We start from the raw sequence: 12,281 nt of genomic DNA, 5'->3' as shown, positions 1-12,281 counted from the left end.
CTCACAACAGAATGGGTGAGCCAAGACACCTGGTCCATTTCCCACCCTTTAGAGAACAAGATTGCTAATTCGTTCTGTATACTCTATGATACTATACAATTGTGCTGTTTAGCTACGAGCCGCCCACGTGTGACCACTTGAGTACTTTAAATGAAGCTTGTCCATAATGAAATGTGTTTTCATATGTACTGTAGTAAGACACACTACAAATTTTGAAGACTTTATGAAAAGAAAAATATAAAATATCTCACTGACAATTCAAATTGATTATATGCTTCACTATTTCGTATTTATATATGTATATATAAAGTTAAATAAATGCATTTATGATGTGTTAAATTAAAAGTTAATTACATATGTCTCCAATAACTATGTCATTATAAGAGGTTAGATTTTAACTCGGTCTCCACATACCTAACACACCATGTCTATGATGAGACAATAGCAGGGGCCTAGGTTTATAGATTTACATCTTCCTAATGTAGTGCCCTCATGCTTATTAAAGAAAACCATCTACTCAGCTTCAGAAAGGTATAGTGAAATCCTGTACATATTTTCTTATTTATACATATATGCCTGTCTGTAACTGACTCACTAAAACCACTAGTGCATACAGAAGATTGACAAAGATCATAGCTCCCCCCTTCAATGCATATCATATACTGTACTACTGAGCCACGTGCTTAGTTTAAAAATGAAAAGCTAAGTTACAAAATGTCAATACTTTTAGTCTTATAACTGAAAAAAATCTATTAAAAACAACAATTATGGGACTGGTGAGATGGCTCAGTGGCTAAGAACACTGATTGTTCTTCTGAAGGTCCTGAGTTCAAAACCCAGCAACCACATGGTGGCTCACAACCATCTGTAATGAGATTTGTCGCCCTCTTCTGGTGTGTCTGAAGAAAGCTACAGCGTACTTACATATAATAATAAATAAACTTAAACACACACACACAATTATAGCCAGGCATGATAGGACACACCTTTAGACGCAGCACTCCAGAGGCAGAGGGAAGTGGATTTCTTGGACTTTAAGGCCAGTCTGATCTACACAGTTAAGTTCTAGGCTAGCCAAGGCTACATAGTTAGACCCTGTCTCAAAACAACAAACACAATTGTAACTGCTTAGAAGTACACCACAAAGGATAATACATGAAGTAGAAGAACTTGTAGCCAGCTGATAAAAATTAACACCATTTTTAAACTTTTTTGCATATATGTGTTAGTTCTCTGACAGTTAAATATTCTAACATTTTCAATTCAAATTAAAAACAAAATTGAAAAATATCTACTTATAACAATAAATATAACAATGAACTAAATATTATACAGCTAATATTTAAAGACAATAGCCAAATTAAAATGTGAAAATCCATATACCTGATTTCCCAGAATGTCTCTACAGGAGCGTCAGGATTCCAGAGATCAATGCTATCTAACTGATGAAGGACCAGCAAAGCCTGAAATGTACAAAGGAGAAGGCACTGAAAGTGCTTTAGGAAAACAACACTGGAGCACTCGTTTTACAAATGCTAACAAACTCAGCTGGGTCTGTCTTAAGAACAGTGAAAAACATGTTTTTGAGAGCCAGTCAGAATACCAACCCCGAACTAACTCCCTCTGCCCCTGCCATCATTACTCTACATGGCGTACACAGGGAGCTGTGAATGAACTCAGAACAATATACACACACAAAGCTGCTTCAAGAAATAAACAATGAGGTTTCAATAATTAATAACTCTAGAACAAAGTATCTCCCCTAAAATTAACACACACAGCAATATTAACCCACACAATGAAATAGTAGAAATTAACTTGCTTGTTACATAAACATTTTAGACAGAAAAGTTATTTTCTAAAATTGACAGAGAGGCAAAAACAAAGCAAACTTTATGTTTAATAACAGTTTATTTTAAAGTATTTAATGACGACTAGCCAGAATTAAGTAACTCATTTTAAATAAGTAACTTCCATATAAATATGCTAACTTATAAATTAAAACTATCAAAGACTATTAAAGCAAAGACCCTTTCATCAAACCTGCTCAAGCTAGACTGCAATTCCACAATGCTTCCCCATTCCCTAGCAAATTCTATTGTGCTCAGTACAGTCAGTCCATGGTAAAAATACATATGGGATCTGTAAGCCCCTGTTATTAAAACATCAATGAACTGCTACCTGAAACAAATAAGTAACTTATAGTTAGCACTTAAAAAAAAAACAGATAGTACAAATTGCAATTCAGTTTACCATTACTGTACAAATACTTGATACAATTTCCTGGTACTTTAGGGTTTTCTATTGTTTTTCATACAGTGGCATCAATTTGGTTGGGAATTTAAAGCAGTTGCTTTCTCTTGTGACAAGAGAGAGCTAGCATCAGTGGGGCACAGTCTTTATGAGCTCCACTGCTTCAGGGGCTCTAGGCCTATCATAGAAACTTGGGCAAAGTGTTTGATGGGAAAAGAAAAGAACCTAAGGCATACTGAGGTTCTCTTTTGGAGGGTGTTGAACTGCCAAGGCACATCTGTGTTTTTGAAGGACTTCATATTATGCATACAAAGAAGAGAAGGCAGTGTTCTGGTATAGTACAAAGAACAGAAGCGGAGACCCAAATCCTAGCTTTATTTCTGTCACTCACAAATGGTTTGGCATTTAGTAAGACTGGGATATTTTAGGGTTTTTTAGGTGACACATTCCCTGTTTAATAAAGTTTTTTGTTTAATCTGAATAAAAATGTATTAGTTTTTTGCATTTCAATGAAATTATATACCTTTTCATGTTCTCCTTTGCTTTAATTTTCCATACTGCTATATGTTATCTGACAGATAGACACTGAGAAGTACCTCAAAGGTGACTATGTCATCATGCCAATATCAAAGAATACACTGACATTAAAAAGATGGCTATGGAGTCATTAGATGATACAATTTGTTGGGAAGCACCTTATTATTGTGGTTTGTTGATGATGAATAAATTCTACACAGTGTGGGACTGACAGCTTCAGCTAGCTCCAAACATATTACACTTATCTCCTAAGCATTCTCCAACACGGCTGAACGACTCACACAGGTTTGAATGGATGTTTAATAGCATGCCAAGTTGAAATACCACTCTCTTAAATATAAACCCATTCGCTTACTAATGAATAATTAAGGTCTTCCTGATTATTAGAGGAAGATACATGTATTTTTTTAATCTTGAATTATATATTATACACAAGACAAGAAATGTAAGAATTGATTATTGAAGTGAAAATAATCAAAATATTTGAATAGATCCTCCAAAGACAATATAAGCAATGTAGCAATTTCTAGGATGATCTCACACACACACACACACACACACACACACACACACACACACACACACACACACAGAGTACAGCAGGAGGTCATTTGGAGAGGAAAGCTCAGAGATTTTTTCACTGGCTGCATGTCCCACCACCACCTATCAACACCGCCCACACCAGAAAGGCCCTTCAGCCCCCCCTTCCCAGGCATCGGCTCTCTGCCTGCCCTCACCAAGCTGCTCTCTCTGCCTGTGAAGCTCGGGTAACGGAGCTGTCAGAATGCACTTGGCCTTTGGTTATTTCCACTGAGCAGCATGTCAGTGAGACTCATGCAGCTTCTGCACTCATCAGTACTCATGCTGGTTTTGTTTACTTTCAGACAGGTCTATGTGGCTTTGACTGTCTTGGAACTCTCTATGTAAACCAGCCTCTTTTGGGGTTTTTGGTTATTGCTGTTGTTGCTGTTACTGTTGTTGTCTTACATTAGTTGGAATCTACTCAAGAAAAATGAACACTCTGTTCACAACTTAGATTTATGTATTAGTGACCTAGAGGCCATCAATTTTTCTTCTCTTCTTCTTCATCATCTTCATCATTTTAGTGACAGGGTCTTACTCTGCAGCACCGGGTGACCTGGAACTCTCCATGTAGATAAGGCTGTCCAGGAACTCACAACTATCCTGTCTCTTGCCTCCCGAGAGCTGGGATTAAATGAGTGTGCCACCAATCCAGTTCATTTTATTTTCACTACTGCATAGAATTCAGTTAAATCAATATAACAGGAATTGTCTACTCGGCTGACACATCTGAATGGCTCATACTTTGGAGGAAGATACAACACAAGCTGCACTGCTGACCATTTTGTGTGCTTTGTAAGTAGACATGTGCACTTCTGCTGGCTCTATGACCCGGAGTAAACTGTCAGCATTTATGTTTAGCTCTGATATTATAAAATGGCATTTAATGGTAGTTGTACTAAATTATACTCAGTAGTATGTAAACGAAAACACAGTATCAACATTTTAAAATTTATAAACTTTTTTCTTACTGATTTCTATCTTAATTCTACTATGGCAATAAAATAATATTTCAATACTTTGATAGTTTTAAGCCTACCCCTATGTTAAATATCTTCCAGGTATGCTTGGGAAAAAAAAAGTACTGTCTGAATTCAGTGTCGTATTCTACTGAATGATAACAACCCCACCCTATCCTTACCCACCGGATGTTAGGAAAGTACTCAGGAACACCACTGCATCTGCACTGTAAACAGCTTCTTTCTTTACATATTTTGTTTTATATATCCTGAAGCTTTAGAAACTTCATGCACTTTTACTTCCTAGACTGAACCTTTGCAAAAAGATCTTCATCTCTCTCTCCCTCCCTCCCTCTCTCTCTCTCTCTCTCTCTCTCTCCCTTTCTCTCTCTCTCTCTCTCTCTCTCTCTCTCTCTCTCTCTCTCTCTCTCTCTCTCTCTCTCTCTCTCTCTCTCCAGTGAATCTGAGGCTAGAGAGATGGCTCAACAGCTAAGAGCATTTGCTGCTGCTCTTCCAGAAAACTTGCCTTTGGTTCCTAGCATCCATCTCAGTAGGTGAACAACCACCTGCATGTAACCTCAACTACAGGGAGCCAATATCCTCTTCTGGCCTCCCTGGGTACCCACACACACGTGCACATACATTCACAGATACACATCCTTACACATAAATAAGACACCTTTACTTTCTATGTACTACACTACACTTTTCTATGCTTGTACTATCTTTCTTCCAGTGTTCTTATAGCTATGCTATATCTCTTCTGAGACCACACAGTAAGATTTTTGCCTCAGTTAGAATTTACTCAAGAAAAATAAAAAAATCTGTTCACATTGTGTGTGTGTGTACCTACAGGCTATCAATTTTTTTCCTTCTTCATCATCATCATCATTTTTGATGACAGAGCCTTACTTTGTAGCAGGCTGGCCTGGAACTCGACATGTAGACCAGGCTAGCCTCAAATTTACAATTGCCTCTGCTTCCTGAATGCTGGGAATGAAGGTATACACCACCATACCCAGCAAAAGCTGTACTTCTAAATAGCCAAAAGCAAAACACAAATGATCATCAACAGATAAATGAGCAAACAAGTTGTGCTATATTCATACAATGGGACACTAAACAGAATAAAACAGGAGGAACCTTGAGATAAACCAACCACTAACACAATACAATTACAGCAATTATGCTGAACTAAAAATAAAAACCTTTATTTCATTTATTTAAAATGCAAACTAATTACATTAACAAAGCAAATCAATTATTACAAAGGAGCCAAGGGAAAGACACGGGGTAAGAAGGGATGGGGACGGCAAAGGAATACAAGGCTGACATTCAATAGAAGTGCATGTTGTCTACCAATTGAGCCCATTAGTGAACAAGCCAGTGCAATATTCATCAACAACCAGGAAAAGGGAACTAACATGTGTGACAATACAAGAGTGTCAAAATTCTTTTCCTAACTTAAGGGAGGTAACAAAATAAGGGTAGTATTAACTGCAGAAAGGAAACTTTCTGGGCTGAATATATTCTTAAGTCTTAAACTAGTCGTATATGTTAATTATAAAAAAATAAATTTCATTTAGATTAAAGGTGTATGTTTAGGTTGTCAGTACAAAAATAACACTTCAAAGTAAACTCTGAGGAGGTCCAGTGACCAGCCCAAATCGGGATCCATCTCAAAGGCAGGCTCAAAGGCCTGACACTATTACTGATGCTATGATGTACAGACAGAAGCCTAGCATGGCTGCCTTCCGAGAGGCCCAAAAAGCAGCAAGACACAGATATTTATACCCAATCAGTGGACTGAAGTTGGGGACCCCTGGGGTTGAATTAGGGAAAAGCTAGAAGAAGCTGAGGAGGAGGGTGACCCCATAGGAAGACCAGCAGTTTCATCTAATCCAGACCCTGAGATCTCTTAGACACTGAGCCGCCAACCAGGCAGCATACACTAGCTGATATGAGGCCCTGGACACATATACAGCAGAGGACTGCCTGGTCTTGCCTCAGTGAGAGAAGACACACTAACCCTCTAGAGACTTGGGGTGGGTTGGAGGTGGAGACATCCTTTTGAAAACTGGGGGAGGGGCGTATGGGAGGAGGAACTGTTGGTGGGCGGACCAGGAGGGGGATAACAACTGGACTAAAAAAAAGAAAAAGATTAAAGATAATTTTAAAAACAAGTAAACTCTAAGCTGATGAGCTGGCTCAGTAAGTAAAGGCACTGCTGTCAGTAGAAGCCTGACAACGGGAGGTCAATCCCTAGGACCCAGTGGTGGGAAGAAAGAACCAACTCCTACAAGTTACCCTCTGACCTCTTCCTATATGCTGTGCTATGCACACATCCTCCCATACAATAAATACGTCAATGTAATTTTTCTGTTGTTTTGAGATAGGGTCTTTCTATGTAGGCTTGGTTGAGATTAGCCTGCCTCTGAGATCCACCTGCCTCTGTATCCTGAGTACTAGGATTAAAGGCATGCACCACAACCATCCAGCTACAAATATAATTTTTTAAAAAGTCACCTTTGTTAACACAGTAGGTTTACTATAATTTAAAAACAAACAATAATGAGTGTCATCAACAATGGAGAAATACCAAAACACCAATACACTGCTAATGGAAATATTAAATGATACAGTAACTTTAATAGTATTATTTGTAGAAATCCTCAAACAGAAACCACACTGAACGTCTACCATCCACTACCTGGCTCAGCAGTAAGGAACAGTTACAGAAGCCTGAGCACCTGAGTTCAATCCTCGGAACCCATATAAAGGTGGACGGAGAAGAGAAACGCCACAGGCTCTCCCCTCATCTCCAGACGTGCCACTGCGAGTGCAGGCACACCCTACCCCCATTATGCAGACATAAAAAGAAAGTAAGGAATAAAGAAACTACAAACTTCCAAAAATTTTTTACACAATGTAATTCAAATACAACATGACTTGTGACATACAACTAAAATTCTAGCTAGTATTACAGTTGAAGGAGGAGGATTGTTTTAGGATTTAGAGACCAGGCAGGACAATAGCGTAAAAATCTTGTCTCAAAAAACAAATGAATAACCTACAGCTGGTTAGGTATTTGCTATCCAAGACCAGAAACCTGAGTTTCCTCTGATTTTCATATGCACACACAAACAATTTAAAATTTTTAAAATATATTTTTAAGAGAAAGCACATAGAAAGAGTCAAATAATTGCTTAAAAAATTAAGTTCTCAGAAAAAGATCAGAGACAGTTACAGTCTTTCTTTCAAAAGCCCAGAATTCACTTCCTTTACCTCCATAGCCTCCTGAGCGACCTCTGGCATGTGTGACTGAGGAACCAGTTGTACGAGCCCTGTAATTAGTTCTGCTGTACTGCTCTGAGTTTCAGGGCCCTGTTTTCTTGGATTCTGTAGGAGAAAAACAAACTTCAGTTTTGCTTTTAATAACTGTATTTATTATTTATATATTATTTATTATTTATATGCATGTGTGTAGACAGGACATGGGTGCAGGTGGCCATGGAGGCAGAAGAGTGTTGGCTTCCTTGGAGCTGGAGCTACAGTCAGTAGTGATCTGCCTGCCTGTGTCTGGGAACCAAAGGCAGGCACTTTGGAAAAAGCAGAAAGTACTTAAGCACTGAGCCATCTCTCCGGCCCCGTCAATCTTCACATTCTGGGTTGGGGGGGTGGGGGTGGTTTTGTTTTTTAAGACAGAGTTTCTCTACATAGCCCTCACTGTCCCAGATCTCACTCTAGACCAGGCTGGTCATGAACTCAAAGATCCACTTACCTGTTATCCAAGAGCAACGTTAGCTAAAAGATATTTAAGTTGGACCAGGCATGACAAAAGTCTTTAAAGAGACCATTCTAACACAGTGCAGAGAAATGATTGGGGAATGTAAGAAATGGTAGTAGCTGGGAACACATAGAGTGACAGGAACCAGGACAAAGATGGTACAAACACAAGACACAATCAAATTACTTCAACAAGATCCCATGATGGAGACCATCTTTACATTTCTCCTAGTAACTAAGGTTTAGAATTTATGTGTACAATATTGTTTTACTTTCCTGGGTTACTGAGGAAAGTCACTTAACCACTAGATGGCAGCAAAGAAAGCACTGTCCATGAAGCTAGGCAGCTGTCCTGGGTAGTGACAATTAGCCTATCAAAGGAAACCCCACCCACCCTCTCAACTCCCCCAAACACAAAACAAAGCCCACAAAACGCAGGAGTAGGCCGGGGGTGGAGCTTTTGCCTGCTTTACAAAACTACCTGATTCTGGTTCAATCATCCTCATCAAGGGAAGTAAAAAGGATTCCATAACTCTTGGAAGACAGCAAATTTTACTTAAAAACTATTTTCCCTCAAACAATTCAACCCTTGTTCTTCAAACAATAACCTATTTAACATGAAAATCACTGGTGACCCTGGTTCACTGGTGAACATAAAACTGCAGCCAAGTAAACAGAGTAACCCTAGCATCCTGTAGCAAGCACAGTGAGATGTCACCACAGTTCATGCCACACACCCGAGAAACCAAAAGAACAAAGTTAATTTTCAGAGTCCACTAACAAAATTTTTAAAACTTTTCCAAACTAAAGATTTAACTGTTTATTCTATTAAACTCTCAAATTTGGGTGGACTTTTCAAAAAACACAAAAAGATAATAGGTCTTCTTTTGGGGTAACCCATACTTTAGGAACTTCATCCACTCTGGCTCTATTATCTCTCATTATCAGAAAAACTATTCATATGTAAATATTTTTTAAAATTCTAGAGTGGAGGCATGACAGTACATTTCTGTAATTCCAGCACTCAGCAACATCTAGTTCAAGGCCAGCCTGGGATACCCAACAAATCTGAGGTCAGTATGTCATACATAATAAATTCAATGCCAACCTAGTATACACAGCAAGATTTTGTCTCAAAAATCAAACAAAAACACGTGTGTGCACACACACTCAAAACGTGGGGTTCATAGAATTCTTGAAACCACAGCCACTTAGTCATGAATGCCTTCATTTTAGTAATTTGAAGAGCATAGCTGCAAAACCATAAAGCACCAAAGGATGAGCCTGACACTGAGTAAAGCAGAAGGCTTTACCTGATGGTCTAGAGACTTGATAGGCCTAGTGTAGCCTCCCCCAAGCCTGAAGCAAGCTGAGCCAGACCTTGACTTTGCTATGCCACTAAGGAGATCACCTAGGGTGGAGCCTGCCTCCCTGGATCACTCTGCTGTTCAGCCACTGCCTCTGCTGCTACCTGCTGGGAGTCCGCCTACACGTGGTCACCTGCAGCTCGGCTCCAAGGATGATTTGGCAGGAATGGGCTTCCCCCCTCCTTTATAAAGCGTGTCTGCCATTAAAAATTTGAGCCTTGATCAGAATACTGTCTTGGTTCCATATCTCTCTCTTGTCCACCTAGTTTCCCTCTTCTTTTTCAGTTCCAGGCTGCCTCCCAGGCTCGAACCCAGACATGAGAGCAGCAGGCCGACCCCAACAGTCTAGGACTATAGAGACTTGATAAAAGTTAAACAGACCATCCTGTGAACAATTCAAACTGTTTTACTTGGACAGTAAGAATGCTAACGCTAACTGTATCTTACTAAAAATAGCAGTAACTAATTTTATTGCTTACTATACACTACGAATTGTTCCTAAAAGCCTTACACAATCTATTTCACTCTTAATGGTCTCTCTGAGGTAGGAACTATATTACTGCCTACCTTTTCAGATGAGAAGCCTAAGGTGCCGAGACTAAGTAAAGCAGTCCTTCCCCAGAGCCTGTGCTTTTAATCCTTTACTCTCACCTGGTTACACTATTTACATCAGTTCTTTATTACTCTGTGCACCAAAGTGAAGCTCTCAGGAATATAATACCATTTGCGGGAATAAAAAGCAGAGCTATGGCAATAACTGGATACTAACCACTCTCATTTTAACTTTCTCTTCTAATATGGTTACAGGCAGAGCCAATGATAATAGAAGGCTGATCAAAGGAACACACAGGGAGCTAGCTATAGAAGTTAACTCGCTTAGCAATAGCAAAAAGAGTGAGCAGTTCAGATGCTGAGCACACCGATTTTACAGTCATTTGTCCCACCTGACCCCAGAAATAGGTCTGATTATAATGCAGAACAAGGGCAAATGATGCTACTATGGACAGTTCAATGCGGAGGGAACGGTTAGAAAATGTGATCTAAGTATATTAGAATTCCTGGAATTGGCTTTCTTAGCAATGTTTTAGAGGTTACTCATAATTTAAATGTATTTTGGCCTTTCAGTTCAAATAGATTAGTGGAATAATTTCAAAGCATTTCATTAAAAATACTTACACAAAGCAAAAGCTTTGGGTCTGCATGAATCAGTTTCACCATGGACAAAAGAAGACATTTGTAGCTCCTTGTCTCTAGGTCTGTAGGCTTTTCTTTAAATTTAAGGCTTGTTACCTTTTCTTTAAAGGTGAGACTCTAATAACAAATCAAAAACATGGCATCACCTTAGAAACAATCAGACATCAGATTCAGAATAATAGCTATACTTTATAAAAGAAATTATTTAAAATGCTTTGAAAAAAAACATTTCATACCACCAAATGTATGATACTGGTAGAAACATAAGCTAACAAGCATACATTTAATATTGCATTTTTTAAAAATGTTTTATAGCATTTATATCATTCTTATATAACAATCTAGTAATATATAATAATAATAATAATAATCTAAAACACTAGAGGCATAATATCAAGTTGACTCTTGGGTTCAAAAACTGGTTCTCAAATATGAAAATAGTAAGAGGAAAAATAATGTATCTATATCACACATGAATATACATACTAGAGAATTCAAATTAGCAAATACTTATATCACATGCACATACACAAATACACTATACACTGTAAGATGCATCACTTGGCTGGACTAAAAGAAATGAAAAACTATTGTGAATCCTCGATATCACACAAAGGAAAATAAACATCCACTTTCAGATAGAAGTAAAGGTATGTTCTTTTTTTTTTAAATATTTATTATTATTACGTATTTTCCTCAGTTACATTTAGAATGCTATCCCAAAAGTCTCCCATACCCTCCCCCCCACTTCCCTACCCACCCATTCCCATTTTTTGGCCCTGGCATTCCCCTGTACTGGAGCATATAAAGTTTGCGTGTCCAATGGGCCTCTCTTTCCAGTGATGGCCGACTAGGCCATCTTTTGATGCATATGCAGCTAGAGACAAGAGCTCTGGGGTACTGGTTAGTTCATAGTGTTGTTGCACCTACAGGGTTGCAGATCTCTTTAGCTCCTTGGATACTTTCTCTAGCTCCTCCATTGGGGGCCCTGTGCTCCATCCAATAGCTGACTGTGAGCATCTACTTATGTGTTTGCTAGGCCCCGGCCTAGTCTCACAAGAGACAGCTATATCAGGGTCCTTTCAGCAAAATCTTGCTAGTGTATGCAATGGTGTCATCGTTTGGAGGCTAATTATGGGATGGATCTCTGGATATATCACATGCACATACACAAATACACTATACACTGTAAGATGCATCACTTGGCTGGACTAAAAGAAATGAAAAACTATTGTGAATCCTCGATATCACACAAAGAAATGAAAAACTATTGTGAATCCTCGATATCACACAAAGGAAAATAAACATCCACTTTCAGATAGAAGTAAAGGTATGTTCTTTAGAGCTGCTGAAACAGTCTCTGTAGGCAACTCTGCAGTCATGGCTTTAGTTAGGAACTTGCTCTTTTATTTTGACGGCATTTCCTCTTTAAGTTAATAGAATGCATGCATTTGTCTTTTTGCCTAAGAATATTCATAAAACAGAACTCTGGTGAAAATGTAGTTCAATTACAGAGATAGTATAGATCAACATAATTCCGAATGTTAGTCGATTTAAAAAAAAATCTAACAATTGCATTCTTGATTCACTGTCGCTCTATCCC

General features: G+C 38.6%; 1 protein-coding gene across 9 annotated transcripts in view; it reads right to left on the bottom strand.

The window, feature by feature from the left end:
• Nf1 (neurofibromin 1) overlaps positions 1–12,281 on the bottom strand; it is a 242,020-nt gene that overhangs the window by 145,302 nt on the left and 84,437 nt on the right. For all 9 annotated transcript variants that reach the window (XM_006532442.4, XM_006532436.4, XM_006532438.4 and 6 more), the window contains 3 exons: positions 10,661–10,795; positions 7,617–7,730; positions 1,384–1,463 (listed from right to left, as the gene is read on the bottom strand). In XM_006532442.4, coding sequence (XP_006532505.1) covers positions 1,384–1,463; positions 7,617–7,730; positions 10,661–10,795 — 329 coding nt within the window. The remainder of the gene's footprint in view (positions 1–1,383; positions 1,464–7,616; positions 7,731–10,660; positions 10,796–12,281) is intronic.

Source organism: Mus musculus, chromosome 11 (assembly GCF_000001635.26).
Source record: "Mus musculus strain C57BL/6J chromosome 11, GRCm38.p6 C57BL/6J".
In the NCBI taxonomy this organism is placed as follows: domain Eukaryota; kingdom Metazoa; phylum Chordata; class Mammalia; order Rodentia; family Muridae; genus Mus; species Mus musculus.
The sequence above is the reverse complement of the archived record's forward strand: the minus strand, read 5'-3'. Positions and strand labels throughout refer to the sequence as shown.